Source organism: Palaemon carinicauda, chromosome 3 (assembly GCF_036898095.1).
Source record: "Palaemon carinicauda isolate YSFRI2023 chromosome 3, ASM3689809v2, whole genome shotgun sequence".
Taxonomy (NCBI): Eukaryota; Metazoa; Arthropoda; class Malacostraca; order Decapoda; family Palaemonidae; genus Palaemon; species Palaemon carinicauda.
Window position 1 is genome coordinate 161134986 of NC_090727.1, and position 16636 is coordinate 161151621.

The following is a 16636-nucleotide window of genomic DNA, read 5'->3' on the forward strand; positions in this document are numbered from 1 at the left end:
GGTTCCTTCTCAGCATGCTCTGGATGCATTCTAGGGCTTGGAAGATCCTTGGGGCCGACGGAAAAGTCCGAAAAGCTCGACTCTGAAGATCCATACCCAAGGAGACAATGGTCTGGGATGGAACGAGCTGAGACTCCTCAAAATTGACCAGGAGGCCCAGTTCCTTGGTCAGATCCATAGTCCATTTGAAAATCTCCAGACAGCGACGACTTGTGGGAGCTCTTAAAAGCCAGTCGTCTGACGGAGCCGGACACAAGATCATGGTACTGCTGCACAGTCTGTGAACTGTCAATCATGGGCAAGCGAGGAAGTACAGTGACAACCCGAATCTGTCTAGACTGTCTGGGTCGTACAGACAACTCCTTATCGGGTTGCTGAGGTTGCCGCACTGCGTCACAACAAGTCACTTCTGTTGGTTGTTGAACGTCTTCCCCGTGACACATTGACTCCGTAAACAAAAAATCCTCTAACAAGGACTAAGCTTGGAGTGCATGTCTTGCAACACAGCTCAAGGTCTATGGGAGCAGGTGTGGTAACAGACGGGATTAGCGACTGAAGTGGAACCATTACCTTCCCTGGAAGCATGTTATGCTTAAATAAAAGTCCATAAGAGGCTATGCAGCTAAAGGCTCCCTCCAAATGACAGAGTCCTCAAGGGAATATCAGAAGGAGGGAGAAAAGAACTTTCTCATCTACAGGGACCATATCCTAGAAAAGCTAAGTTCTCTCAGTGAGGGTTCACTGGTGCAAAAGCAGCAGACTAGAAGGCAACGTTATGAAACTGCTTGACAGTCTAGTGAGTTGGCAACAACCAAAGATGTGTGACTGAGAAGCATGCGGTAAGGTATGCAGAGCATGTTGTATGCAGAGAATGCTGTATGCAGAGCATGCTGTATGTAGCGCATGTTGTATGCAGAGCATGCTGAATGCAGAGCATGCTGTATGCAGAGCATGTTGTATGCAGAGCATGCTGTATGCAGAGCATGCTGTATGTAGAGCATGTTGTATGCAGAGCATGCTGAATGCAGAGCATGCTGTAAGCAGAGCATGTAGTATGCAGAGCATGCTGTAAGCAGAGCATGCTGTATGTAGAGCATGCTGTAAGGTAAGCAGAGCGTGTGCATGGCGTTTAACATTTCTCAGAAATTCCATGACCAGTGCTAGAGTGCTTTATGCATGCTTGCATGGGGTTTAAATATCAACATAATATTTACCTTACATTCATAACTCATGATTCATATTTTTTTGCCATATTCTGCGATATTGTTAAAAAATATATTGCAAGGAATACAAATATATTTTTATAAGTAATACAAATAACCTCCATTATCATAAGGTTTGAAAATGGAGGTAAGGTATGCTGAACAGCAGAGTCAGAACGAGCTGGAACAACAATAGTTGTGGTTTCCTCTTCAAGACTCTGTTGAGGGAACACCTGAGGCTCAGTCTGCAAAGGCTGATCAAAGGAAGTAGCAGAAGGTAGGCGCATGGGTGGAGGAGGCTGACTCCTGGCATGAGTGGCTGAACCCAAGGGTTGCGCTTGCTGAGCGGTTGGCGGAAGCGGAGTAGCAAGTTCCTGTTCCTGTGGTGTGAGCGGAGCGCGATGAGGTAGAGGCTGCGCAGAACAAGGTAAATGTCTCGCAAGCTGAGGCTCCTGAGGCGCAAGGCTAAGGTGTAGTGGTGCTTGCCTTGTGGAGGGTTGAGCTCGCTGCAGCGAGAGCTGAGGAGACTGACTCAAGGACGGGAGAGGTTGTTGTACCTCAACCGAGTGTTGCATCACTGGTGGAGCAGCAAGTGGAGGCGGAGGAAGAGAGGTATAATCCTCCTGATCCCATTGTAAAGGTTGCCTTAAAGAAGGCGGAGGCTGAACACCACTGGGAACAGCAAACTCAGAACGTGGCTCAACATCGTACGCCTGGCAGGTGGTACTGCGATCAGGCGGAGCGAGCGCAGGCGGAGCGAGCGCAGGCGGAGGGAGTGTAGGCGGAGGCGGAGGCGCAACACTCTCAGCCCGACACTCACGCATCAAGACCGAAAGTTGTGACTGCATGGACTGCAGTAGAGTCAACTTGGGGTCGGCAGACACTAAGGTCTGCTGAGGTAAAGCCTTAACAGCAGAGATCTGTTGCGGCAGAACCTTACTCCTCTTAGGCGGAGTGCATTCAACTGATGACTGAGGAGAGTCAGAGCTAACCCAATGACTGCATCCGGGTTGTTGAACTCTAACTTCGTACGTCTGGCATAGGTCTGGACTTTACGTTTAAGAGGTCTTGAGACCTGAGACCAGCGTTTTCTCCCCTAAATTTCTTCTGCAGACGAGCAAAATAAGGGCTCAATCGTCTGCGGGTGGGAGTGACGGTCTCGGTAAGACACGCCCACAACCACCGAGGATACTTCTGTGCGCCGATCAAGGCCTGCTGAACCCTTATGCCCTTCGACATTGCTTCTCCCCTGGGCTTGGGAGCTTGCAAGAGGTCCCGGACTGGGAGGACGACTGGCGCGCACAGAAGTACCCTCACGCACAACACTGACACACTTTGCGCTAATCACTTATCACTTTGATTTTCTGTTTGCACTTATTTCACTGAACTCGAAACTTTAAGTGGTTTGTACCTGAAACACGCAATTCTATCCTTTCTCAAAAGTTAGTAATTGCGAAAACAGAATTACAATGTAACAGAAAAATCTAATGAAAGATAAATAATTCAGTGGCTGGAAAGAGACTAAACACTAGATCACTCTAGAAACGTTTACTTTCTTCCCCTAAAGAGACTAGGGAGAAGAGCAAAAACGATAACAACGTTACTCGTACGCCTGGCAGGCTTGAATGAAACTTTTATCCTCCTCTTTCTCCCTCCGTCTCTATCTCTCTCTCTCTCTCTCTCTCTCTCTCTTGACTTAGAACCTGAGAGAAGAGCCCAATCATATATATCGTTAAAACATATTATTGTTAAAGGAAAAAACTGACTCTCTCTCTCTCTCTCTAAAATTAAGAAAGAGAGTCTATACTCTCTTAGACACCAACACTTCCGTCTACGGGAAGGGTCGGCCATTGAAAGGTGAAAGAGAGTTCATACTCTCTTCGTCACCATAATTAATCAAATTAATTCCAAAAGCTAACTAAGCTAATATAGAAGTTTCCAGTAAAGCGACAGCCGAAATCAAAGAGAAATACTTCACCAAAGTCGTGAAAATACTCCAAGAACATAAGCGTATCCCAGAACGTCTTGCCGGAAGCACGACAGAGGAATAATTGAGGAGGTGTCAACAAGAAGTACTTGAGTACCTGGCCACAGGTGGCGCTGGTAAGTACACCCCCTTCTAGTATTGTGATAGCTGGTGTATCCCTCCATAGAATTCTGTCGGGCAACGGAGTTGACAGCTACATGATTATCGGGTAAGTTTAATATTGAAAAATTCTTAGCTCTACGATCAGGCGAGAAGCCTTGTTCTTAGGCACTGTCTTACAGTCCTTGCTCTCTCTGGGTCATGAACCCTCAGAGAGCAAGGGGAGGAGGCTGGTTGTTGTCTACCCTTTCCTTTGAAATTCTAGGCTTTGGATCTGGACAGACTTTCATCCATTTGAAAGGAGGCGGTTGGAGGACTTCATCCTGCGTTCTTCGATTGAAAGATGAAAGGGAGTGAGAAAACATTTTTGATCGGGGATGGCTGGAACTCTTCTAGATACGAGATTTCCCTTGACGATCTGGACCTCCTCTGGATCCAAGGGTAGAAGGTATCGCCTGGAGGAGGAGTCAATGATGTTTATGTTTACATCTCTCATCCAGCCTAATTGACATAATCCCCAACTACTGAAATTGAGGATTAATCCTTTGAGAACTTCTTACAATAATGCCCTCAGGTGCACATTCTAGGAAATGCAAGGGCTCTAGGTGGCGGTCCAATGTGCTGGGTAATGGACCACGAACAAGGCTAGGATCCTGTTAGACCTCCAGCATGATTGAGTGCCCTGCTGTGTCAAGGGTTACTTGTAACTTGCACAGTATTCAAATGGCTAACTTGCTGCCTACCTGCCTCTTAGCATCTGTGGTAGGTAGATATCCTGCTATTTACCTGTCTCTAGACGAGTGCTTATAGTAAGAGCACGCTGTTGGACAATGCACGTCCTCGCTCTTCAGGTGAAGATAGGGGAGGAATGTGCCTAGTTATCTGGGGTGTGCACACAGGTGAATTACTGAGCTCAAGGGTAAATATGCTTCTAGAGCATTGATAAGTCTCACAGTGATGGTAATTACTCTGGAGAGCAGTGGACTGGGTGTGCTCGTAAACAAGCTCCTGAAGGTGGTTGTGTTATCGCTTAAAATAATTAAGGCGCTCAAGCGCAGGTGCACACTTGCCCTTATAAGCTTTTGGTGAGGCTGATGGGTGCCCCACTGGAGAGAGAGTAAGTGTGTGTGTTCGTGCCTGTGCTCAGGGTCAGGCTCTGAAGGGTTGAGAAGCTCATGCCTGCTCACGTGTTAAGGACACTTGTGGGAGGGACATTTTTAAGTGTCTCCTACAAAGGGCTCAGCTCACATGGTCAGAGCATCTGAGGAGAAGGTGGTGGGCTCTGAGACCATGAGACCAAGAAGGAGAGCCATTCTCTTCTCTGCTCTGGAGGGAGATGTGCTGATAGCATCTCCAGCAGGATCCGAAGCTGTCTCTTGTCCAGCCGCTCCAGACAGCGCCTACACCAGCCTATCCTTATAGGAATTTCCTTGCAAACCCAAGGAGGGCTTGACGCCTGCAGCATTCGTAAGGCATCATCAACCGGGAAACTAGGTTCCCCCTAATGGCAGGCCCTCCCATTTTGCAAGGGCAAATTGGGAGGTCTACCTGCTGCTAGATTTACCCTGAAGTTGAAAGGTCATTACTCTTACCCAAGCGACCCCCAGTGGATATTGATGGCAAGATTGGAAGGGGGAGCTTACCAGGAGAATGGGAGAGGAGACGGGAAGACCCTAAGTATGAAGAATCCCTTTTTGTCATCTTCCTTCTCCTGCCGTTTGCCTTACACAGGGAGGATGGCCACTCTCAATATAAAGGTACAGCATTTTCAACCCAACACCCCTGGACAAATCCGCATCTCTAACAGTAGCCCTACTAAAGACAGTCACTCATAAACACACTGAAAAGAGAAACAAAAAACAAATTAAAGCAGGCAATACTCTAGTCTATGAGAACTTCTATATTCACACTAACTGCTGAAATCAATGAAGTTTTCAATGAACAATTGGGGCCTGTGCTACTGCACAACTGACTGGCAAATACTGGTCGGATGTTTAAATTCTATTCATAAAAATTTTAATGGCCGTGTATTTTCCAGCTCCACTTTTAATTCTGTGTAAGGGACGAAGGTTTGTGGATTGTTCTGGGCATGTTTGCAAGATACAACCCGAAATAAATCAAAGTGGTGCATCATGCCAGTGTAGTTCTCGGTTCATTCCAGACTCCTATAAAGTGAAAGTAGAGAGAGAACAGACCACATTATCAATGCCCTTCAACAAGACAGGCATTGAGCCCTTCGCTAGAGTTTTCCCTCTCTCTGGTTACGGCTCCTTTTGTCTTTGCCTACACATACACCGAATAGTCTTGCCTATTCTTTTCAAATTCTCCCATCCACATATACATGACAACGCTCGCTATGATTACCAAGCAATTCTTCTTTGCTCAATGTGTTCAGTAGCTACTTTCCTTTTGGTAAAGATAGAAGAGACTCTTTAGCTAAGGTAAGCAGCTCTTCTAATATGACACTCCCAAATCAAACCATTGTTCTCTGGTTTGGTTAGTGCCATGGGCTCTTTACTATGGCCTTCCACGTCTCAAGTTATCTTGCTTGAGGGGGCACAATTCTTCCTTGTTTCTCTCTTCCTCTTGTTCTTTTAAAGTTTCTTTATATGTGAAAAATCTGATTGAATGTTACTGTTCTTAAAATGTTATTTTGATTGTTCATGTAATTTTTTTATTTTCTTGTTTCCTTTTCTCACTGGTCTACTTTCCCATGTTGGAGCCATTGGGCATATAGCATCTTTTTCCAATTAGGGTTATAACATAGCTTGTAATAATAATAAAAAGGTATTAGTCCTTGGAGACCACACACAGTGCATAAACCTCAAAACTGTGGTTTTGACAAAGGATAAGACCTTTTATGAAGTGTTGCAGTTTGGTTTCCAAAACCCTGCTTCTTCCCTAGCCTCTCATTCTTAGTATGGAAGATGTCCATATGATTTCAGCATTGGAGGTACTGTGTCAAGTCCAACAGTGCCTAAACGTTACAATCTTGCTTTTACATACTCGGTCCATGATTTGAGCATTGAAACACTAGCCCTAAAGTGTACAGTATATTAAAGGGTTGCAGATTCACTAGCCCAATGAGTCATACTTGACTCCTTGACTCCTACAGAGCTGACCTGAATAAATTTGGGTGAGAAAATATATAAGTCTTGATGATACAAAAATAAGTTATAAATAAAAACCTATAATAAATAGATATTTAAATTTTATCAATTAACCCTGTTTCTTAAAAACATTAAAATCTTAAAAGCAGAAAAATACTCAGAATCGGATAAAATTTCATGTTGCAATTTATAACCAAACTCATATATCTGCATTTTAAAGCTGGGGACAATATTTCTTAGGTATTTTGAGTATATTTGTATTCCCATTTTACAAGAGTCCTTTCAAGACCACACAGGACTTCACAAAGAAAATGTTTGTTCTCTGTCAAAGAACTTTTTTTTTTTTTTTTTTAAAGGCCTGCATTTAATTAATGTGATTTTTTTATTTATTATAAAAGACAAACCATTGCGAGTCTTGATTATTTCAACAAACAGTGGTGTGGTTAAAATACCTAATGATAAGTATGCATAAATTAGCTTATTTCTTTTTAATATATAAAGCTCTTGAAAGCACTGTATGAATATATATGTATTTTTTTTATATGGACTAGTTACCACTGCATTATTCATCAGTGATTTTAGAAATATTGTATTCGTCCACTTACATCACAAGTGAAAGGATACTCTATATTGACTCCAATTTGAATTGCATATAAAGGGGGACCTTGGTATTTGGGAGTTTTCTTAAATGTATTATGCCAATATAAAATTCCTAATAAAATATATATGCAGAATTAGGAAGTTGCTTTATAAATAGCAATCTAATAGCGACTTCCACTATAAACTTGATAACTGATGAACACTGCCTAAACAGGTATTAGTTCTTTCTTGTAGGCTTCTTTAAAAGAAATTTTAAGCAATCTTCAAGTTCAAAGCAGTTTGATAATGATGTTAAAACATTTTAGTTTCATTTAGTATGAAGTAGTACTTTATTACAAATAAGTTTTTTTTTATGAAGTACAATTACAGCAGTGAGTCCAAAGATACAAAACCAAATGTGTTCCAAGAGTAGGTGTGTTAAGTTGAAAGGTTTCAAAAACCCAAATAATTTTCCTAGGTGTCTAGCTCGTAACTCCCCACCTCTTAGTCCTCCATTTTTTTATTCATTTGAAATATGTTTTTGCTTATTGCATACACAGATTATTATCTTTATTTGATGTAAAGTTGAAGGTAACCTTTTCTATAGGTCTTACTTATTATTCTTGGTTATGCAGTAATTCCAACAGTAAGTAATTTTTGGTAAATAAAAGTATTAAATTTAGGTATCCATTAGTTTACCAACTGTATACATTTACTCAACCTTGATCTTTGTTAGTATTGCATCAGCTCATAACATTTCCTTAACATTTAGGAAAAAATTTAATTCAGGTGATGGCAATGAAACTACAAGTGATGTGAAAACTATAAAGATAAAGAAAGACAAAAGGGTGAAGTTTTCACTTTTAGAAAAAATGCTGATTTGACATGAGTCTTCGCCACATTATTGGATTTTCTTCTTGGCCATCGCATCACCTTTGTTATCTTAAGGAACAAGCTTGGAATGTTGTGTATCTTCTTTAAGTGTAAGGTACTTCATGAACTTCTTTTGTCTTTAACCATTAAAACAAAGTATGCATTTATTAAACAGGTTTAATCCAGTTCACTCTTTGATCTCTTTCTATCCATGCATTAGTTTTTTGTTAACTGCTTTTGCTTTCTTGCTGGATGGCTACAGCTTTTTAATTGCTTTCACATCACTTTTTATATAATGCGTGTAGAGAAATGATCTTCCATCATTATAATTACAAAGTGGTCATTTATGCAAGAAACTACAATAAGTAACTATCAAACAAAATTATTTCATAATAGCAATCTTGATCTGGTGGTTATTCTCTCTTTACCACGTTGCTTTTTTCATAAAGCACTGTTTAATATGAAAATTAAGGCCTTGTCTAATTAAAATTACTACAAGCTCTCTACAAACTCAACTACTTATAGAATTTTGGAATACATTAGTAATCTACACAAGTCCATTAACCTGTTACAGGTATATGATCATATTCCTATTGTGATGCTTCAATATTTCTATACATCAAACAGGTGATAGGTAGCTAGGTCTTCCTGCGATCTGGATCCTTGCATGTGAGGCAATGGGATTGTTAGAAGGTATTAACACAAGTCCATAATTCATAGGTTTGTTTGAAAAAACTTTTTCAATCCCATTAATGCCAAAATCAGAATAGAGATCAAACGTCAAGATATTAGCAGTGCCATATTTGGAAGCAGTGGTCAAGATGCTATGCAAACCTCTTTACAAAGCCCTCCAAAACCTTATGAAGGTAAAGTACTGTATGAGGTAAGGCTCCATGTACTATCTGCTGTGGATTAGGAAAAGTGGAGGTAGAGGGAATTTCTTTTCAGTGACCCTTGCATAAGTCACTCTTCCACCAAGCCCTTGTGGAGAGCGCTAGAGCTAGCCCCCAGGCTATGGCCACGTTACTTCCAATTAGTGTATGAAAGGGGTATCGGCCTTTTACCGGAGAAGTGGAAGAAAGGGGTATTGTCCATTTCTTAAAAGGAAGAATACTAGCTCTCCAAGGCCATTCACTTTAAATGTCGCAATGAGTTCCGGAACCTTCCCACTAAGAAAGCTGTTCCCGTTTCCCATTCCAAGCCTCTAACCTACATAGAAGTCTCATCGGGAGGAGAGGGGCCACAATAGTTCCCCCTCCCAAGGTGAGGCCACTTACCAAGGCCAGTCAAACTTGTTTCAGATTACAGGAGTGGAGGTCTTCCAAGGAAAACAGAGGAGTCGGTAAATCAAGCAGAGGACAGGAGCATAACGAGGACTACCGTGCTGGGGGTTGTCAACATCGTTTTTGGGAACAGTTGGTTTTTTCTTGGCGTGTTCAGTACACTTTAATCTCCTTGGGTCTCTGTTGGTTGGGGATGATAAAACCATCTCCACGCCACCACAGTTATTGAAAACCCAGGACCCTGGAACTGGACTACTCCATCATTAAGATATTGAAGAAAAGTCAAGAGAAAAGTTCCAGAGCAGACCTTTTAACGTAACTAAGAAAGACTCCCTGGAGAGAAGAGTGATCCTAAATTTGTCATTCCTCAACAAACACAACAAAATGGGCTTGGACCTGTACTGTACAACAGATTTAAAAGATGCCTATTTGCAAGTCTCTATTGCCCACCACTTTTGACCTTATGAAGGGTTTTGACTCGGAAGAGGGGTTTACAGGTTCAAAGCAATGCCTTTAAGGCCTCAACATTACCCCCAAACATGTTCACCAAGCTCAGAGGTGGTAATCAAACTTCTGCGACTGGAGGGAATTTAGATCATAACTTACCTAGACAACTGGCTGGTCTGGGTGGAAACAAAAGAAGTGGTGTGTCACAATTACACTACTGATGACCAATTTTGCAAAGTGAGACTCATACCGAGAATATTTCAATAGTTAGATTTTTAATGAGATTGGGTGATAGCCACTCCCTTACGAAAGCATGTCAGCGGAGAATTTTAAGCAAAGGCCGATCCTTTGATTCAAGCCGTTTCTCTTACAGACTGCAACTGGTAAAGGTTTTGGGCCTTTCTCAATGTGCTTAGTTTGCCTCCTTAGTACCGTAGACCTGTGGTTGAAGAACAGACATAAAGACCTTAACTTAGTGTAGAGAAGGGTGGCTCGGAAGGGATTTCGGGACCATCAAGCGCTACTGCCCAGTCGATTCAAGCAGTTCCTCAGGTCTTGTGCAATGCCAAATGCAATGGCCAGGATTGTTCTTTGGTGCCTCCCCTGATTTTCATGATCATTTATGCAGATATTTCCAAGTCAGGAAGGGGGCAGGTCCTTCACAAGAGATCTTCGTGTTCGGGAAATAGTACCCTCAGTTTGTAATGCTTCACAAATATACAGTATACACTATTGGAACTGATGGCAGTTTTTCTGAAATGAAGAGGATACATCGGGACAAAACTCTGAAAGATATTCATGCACAATCAGGTGGCATTCTGTTGCCTCAGGGAAAGGGGTATCATGCTCAACTCCTCAACGCAGTGACCTTCACCATGTTGAAGTGCCTTCAGGAGAGGAATGTGTTCCTATTACCCACCTGTTGGGTTCACTCAGTTTAGTAGCGGACACCCTATCCAGGCAGACAGTCCAGCAGACGGAGTGGACCCTGGGCCAGATAGTCGTTTTGGGAGGTCCTGGAGTTAGTGCTGGATCTCTAAATAGACCTGTTTACTATGAAAGAGAATCACTAATGTAGAATCACTAATGTGCACTTAACGTAGCTCCAGATGTAGACTCCCAAGCAGTGGCAAGAGATGCTCTGAATCAAGATTAGTCATCAATTTATCTGTTTCTGCCGACGAGTTGATTTTGAAGGCTTTGAGTATCCTTCTGCATTATTCAGGGACAGCTGTGATCCATCAGCCGTTTATAACCAGTGCTTATTCGTCTGAAACCAAGAATACACCCTCTTTTGTCTGCTCAGCTGCATCAGAAAGTGGGAAGGCAGATTACCTTCGGTTCCAAGGATTTAGATGCCATATTTGTCTTGAGGCTACTTTGTCAGATAGTTCAAAGACCACTGAACTTGGGTATCATTCAGAACTGGAAACCTGCCCTTTACTATACTGTACTATATGTATATAAAAATAAAAAAATAATTTTACTTAAATGCATTATAGATGTATATGAAACAAATATAATTAATAGGCCTCCAACTAAACAAAATTCCTAACTTATAAATTTTAGAGATTAACAGTTTATTTCATATAGTGTATCAATATTTATGTTTAGTGTCAGAATATTTGTAAGGTACTACAGCATAACAAACATTCAAAACAATATTGTATGATGTAAATTTGACAAAATGCATCCAGTTCCTGTTTATATTACTAAAGCTAGCACGTTTTGACCTGAAATCCACATTTATTGAGTAAGCAAATTAAATTCATGTGTAAATACTTTTCATAATTATACAAAAAAAATTCAGACTTCAAAATTAAGAAATGCCAAGCTTTTGAAATCACCAGTAATGTTTTTTTCTTTTTTTTTTTGCATAGAATTCCTGTAAACAAGAAAGAAAATTTTCTTCAACTGGTTTGAACAAAATTATATGGTTTTCATACAAATCAGTTCTCAAGTCTATTTGTTTACTTTGGGGAGCTTAAAAGATTCATTATGAAAATTTAGTGCTCATGATTTTCCAAAATTAATTAAAGTTATAGAAGTTACATTTATAGTTATTAAAACCTGTGACTGGGATTGAAGTCCTCGTGCTATTTTAAGCAGGTTTCTTTTACTTGATGTATGGAAGATTATGATTTTGATGATACTGAACTTTTTTTAGCTTTGCAATTATTATTTAAAGGTTATGATTAAGGTTTGGAAAAGTCAATAGTACTATTTAAAATCTTGTAGGAGCAGTATATAATGGAAAAAAAAAATTCAGTATAGTACAAATTTACCAGTTTTGACATTCTCCTTTCCTGTCCGAGAGTTATTTGTACAATGTTCCTAATGTATAATGAAATCCAGCATCTGTAAATCAAAGACCATGCAAAAGCTTATCATATAGTTTAAAAATCATTACTTTGAGCTGATGAAAAATATCCAATAACTGTAATGCTATATTTGAATGTAAGTCATTATTATTCTTGGCTCTCTCCAGTATTTCAATTAGATCGGAGATCATGTGAACCAGGACAAAGTATTGTACTAAGATAAAGGCAAATTTTCTTTTTGTAGTCTTATTTATTGTACTTTAACTCTGTATTACTGTACTTATTTTGCTTCTTTACTCGCAGAAGCTAGCTTACACAGTTTTTACATTAGGTTTTAAAATATATTTTTAAATTTATAAAATTAATTGAAATTTTTGTTTTCAAAGCTCACTATTGTGAGAAGTTTTAACCTTAATTTTAACTTAATGTTTTTTCTAAAATTTACTTTTCACAGATCACATTCCACTGTGCCACAACAATCTTCTATTGGGGGTGTATCCAGTAGTTCAGCAGAAAATCTTCTGTCAGATTCTGGAAATGGATCTGAAAAGGATTGTGGCTCAAGGAGGGACTCTCTAAGCTCTGTACCTTCAAGTCATACTCAAATAAATGGTACATAGCTAAACTTTTAGTGTAGTGTGATGTTGTCATGTATGTGAGCCAAGCTGTTGTACAATCTACGTGCTTATTCAGAAAATATGGTATCTTGTGCATTTCTTAAAATGTAATGTGTTGAAATATGGCAGTGATAAGAAACTGGATATTATAGAAATGGTAAAGCATGCGCCATACATAATTTTTGAGTGCAGTGTTGTATATATATTTATACATATATAATAAAAGCCCCAGAAAAATTGGAGTCTGTAGTGCAAAGTCAGTGCAAGATGGTTTATCAGTTTGCCTTGTGTCACAGGAACTAAAGGAATGAGCTTACTCTATGGATTGTAAATTACAGTACTGTACTCCAAATAACTGGATTATCCAATAGTGACTTCATGCGAGAATCCGATTAAAACATTTATTTCTATAATTATTAATGCATATGCGAGACTTCAGTTAAGGAAATTGTATTCTCAAAACATGGGAATTGCAAGTTTTTTTTTAGATTTCTGAAAATGGAACCATATATGATAAAAGAAAGACTTGAAAAACAGAAGTAAAGAATGCTTGACACCCCGAGAGATTTATTGCTCCTCTTAAAGAAACAGACAAGAATTCTTAGTGATAAACATAAGTAGAGATTATCATTTAAATAAGGTAGCTATTATTGTATTTATGTGAAAATTCATCATTGGTTATTACATCATACTTGGCTGTACAGCAGCCTTTTGTTATTGGCATGAGAGTGAAAGTTCTAAGCCATGCTGTATGGGCTGGATTGATGCTGTAAATGAAACAACTGATTTGTTCTTTCTCAAGCCTGCACAAGTCTTTCAATAAGTGTCAAATATGTACATTATTTATTGGAGATAGGAAATTTTAGGGCATTACAGCTTTTTTGCTGTAAGTTTCAAAGATTAAAAAGTATTTGCATTGGCATGTGTTATAGAAATTAACTTCATTCCATGAATATTTTTATAATAAATAATTATAGGGCCATAAGCCTTGGTACTGTATTCTCAGATGACTTTCACTATGAATTTTATCAATTATTTCTTGTTACCTAGTATTGTGGTCTTTATTTTATTTTATTTATCTTTGTGGTGTAACTTGAAAAGTGGCAAAGCATTTTAAATTGATAGGATTTTTATTCTTGTGAATAAATGACAAAGTTTGAAATGTATAAAAAGACAAAAAAGTTCTTATGATAGTGACCATTTTTCTAGTTAAATTTATCTCTCTATCTTTCATACCAATATATAGATATATTATATTTACAATAAGTGATAAGGAATCCAGTTAATGAGATTTTGAGAGCAAGTGATATTAAAGTGGGAAATATGGAAGCGTATTGCCTTTTGTTTGAGGTGCTTGATTTGCTCTTTGATGCACTGTGAGAGGAAAACCTGCCCTTTATTTATAGTTTTACATATTTTATAACATTATTTATTCCTATTTCTGGGATGATCTCCCATTTTAGAGGGTTTAAATTTGTAGGTGGCTTATGGTAACAAAAGCTTTCTACCTAGTTTTTGATGGTTTTATTGTTGTTACTTGTTACTTTAAATAATTAGCTAAAATACAACTTTTATATGTCCAATATTTTGTTCTTTCACTATGCTGGCTGTATGATTTTTATATCAATATGTACTGTTGTATGTGCTATATTCTTATTGACTTAATAGCATAACCAACACTATAGAGTATACACAACTGTATTTTTGTGTTTTATCTGCACTGTGTATGTTGTGCACTCATGTCTTATGTAATAGAGTACTGAGAAAATGATCTGCTAGATTTGCAAAGACTTACTGAAGACTTTAGGTTCATTGGAATATTTTTTTTAACACATTCTTGAAACGTGTCCGTTATTTGAAAAAAAGATGAATGGTGTATTTTGTAATATTAGTTTCCCCAAGTAATGAAAACAATAGTCCCTTGAACCACCATTGCTAGGTTGTATATGTAAACTAGTTTTTTCAACACACAATGATAAGAGTTGTATTGTCATTGAATTCCGTGTTAATTTGAATATTAGTGTCAATTGAGTTCAGTGGTTTTCTTTCAAATATAACTACTATACCTTTCCCATGCATAGGAAAGAAATATCTGCAGTTGACTTGCAAATTTATTACTTGTTTTGTGGCAATATACAGTATATGATTAGGCTAATCATCTTTTTTGTTCAACAGCTTTTGTCAATTAGTCAATGTAACTAAATTTTATGAAATTTTAACCCTCTGAGGATCCGATGATGCACTTTGAGTGTCCATCTGCTCATGTAGCTACATATGCAATTTTCTGTTTCTACTTTTTCCTTTATTAGTTATGCTACAAAACACCAACACAAGTACTGTCACATGACATCATTGCTCACCACAAAAAAGTTTGCAGGTTATGAGTATGACAGTGATCTTGTCGTGGCCAGGATCACCAGAAAGTTAATATGTATTGTATCTCATTTATTGAATGTTAAAGCTTAATATTGCCTTTTTTTTTTTTTTAGTGATTAGGACATTTGAAATGTTTATTAAGTGACATTGCTCAAATGTTTTTACTGCAGATTTTATAAAAACATTATCAGCAGATTTTTTTATTTATTAAAATTCAGTCTATCTCCAGTTCTAGCAATTAAATTTTATTTTTCAATGTTTGTGTTGCTTATTCACAACTTTATATAACTTTTTTTTTCTATTTTAATTATGGCTATTTATTCATCTAGTATGACTTATAGAACAGTCATAGGAAGAGTAAATATAGAAATATAGTTGGTATTTCCTTTTTTTTATGGTTTTTATGAATCATTCCATACTAGTCAATTTTCAGCCTGGCGTGTTTCATGCAAAATGCTGTACAAATGCATAAATCCCAATGTATTTAGCTATAAACGCTTGTTCTGGTAGAGAACAGCAATTTTTAAACCACTATACAGTACTGTAATATTATTTGCTGTGCTTAAAAGTATAGTGCATCAACAACAGTATTTTTCTCATAAGCTGTCTGCCAAGTCTTTTTAAAAAGATCACAATGAAACTTAAATTCCATTAGCTTTGTAGGGTATCATTGACAACCAAGACAATTTTATATTTTCTAAAAGAAATAGCAAGTTTGAATCTAGTGAGTGAATCTTTATTAGTTTTATCCAGTACAGGTATTTACAGATAAATGGGATATTTTGTAAATATTTGTTCCATGCAATATAAATATATATAGTACTATTGTGCACTACAGATGTGTGCTAGTCATGAAGATATGTTGTTCCTTAAATGTATGTGTGTATGTATGCACAATTACAATGTGTGCTGCAATCCTGGTGAAAGAGTGGCAGTTTACAAGATGTAAAAGTTCAATATTATATCGGAGAATTTTCAAAAGAACTTTGTGTACCCCAAACCCACCCATACTCATGGTTCAAGTAGATTTATAACAGGAAATTTCTTTGAATTTTAGCATTTTGTATGTTTATACGTGTGTAAATAATTATGTAATTTTTTTTTTTTTTTTTTTTGTGAAAAACAATTGAGTTAAGCCTCCTACAGAAGCCAATATCAGTCTGAATGGTAAACCTCATATGTTTAACTACTGTATAGGAGATTATACTATAGAATTATTTTCTTATGTTTTGGCACCTACTGAAGGATTTCAAGGTTCACTTGTTGACTTGCTTGACAATTTTTCATAAAATAATAATCATTTCATTGTCAAAAGTGCATGAATTTTTTTCACCTTCATATTCCTATATGATACTCCACCGTTAACTTATACTCCCAAAGAATTGTAACCAGTGTCAGGCAATTACCAAGCAACCTCTTAAGGGGACATGACCATTATTAATCAGCATCTAGTTTGATAAACTACTGTGTATCTTTTAAATACCTTTTATTAGGTAACCTTTAATTTCATTCCATCTCTCCTTTCATAGACATTATGTACTTTATTTATTTCTATACCAACTCTTGCATTGATGGACAAAAATACATTTCATGTGATAAAATTATAAATTTAGAATTATATTCGAAAGGTTGATAAAGTCTTGCCTGAGTTTTCTTTTTTATATTTGCCTCCTATTTTTGTAACAACTGTTGTATATTTTGCACTGCTACATTTTTTCTTTTTAATTTCCTGTTAATTATTT

At 38.0% G+C, this 16636-nt stretch overlaps 1 protein-coding gene across 9 annotated transcripts in view; it reads left to right on the top strand.

Annotated features, from left to right (window-relative positions):
* The window catches only part of LOC137638734 (ankyrin repeat and sterile alpha motif domain-containing protein 1B-like), a 182360-nt gene extending 166353 nt beyond the window's left edge, over positions 1 to 16007 (top strand). For 6 of the 9 annotated variants that reach the window (XM_068371072.1, XM_068371073.1, XM_068371078.1 and 3 more), the window contains one exon: positions 12356 to 16007. In XM_068371072.1, the coding sequence (XP_068227173.1) occupies positions 12356 to 12521 (166 nt within the window). In that variant the 3' untranslated portion in view covers positions 12522 to 16007. Of the gene's footprint in view, positions 1 to 7749; positions 7966 to 12355 lie in introns of those variants that run through there. The other 3 variants (XR_011044177.1, XR_011044178.1, XM_068371075.1) reach the window with 3 other exon arrangements.
* Positions 16008 to 16636: the final 629 nt, after the last annotated feature.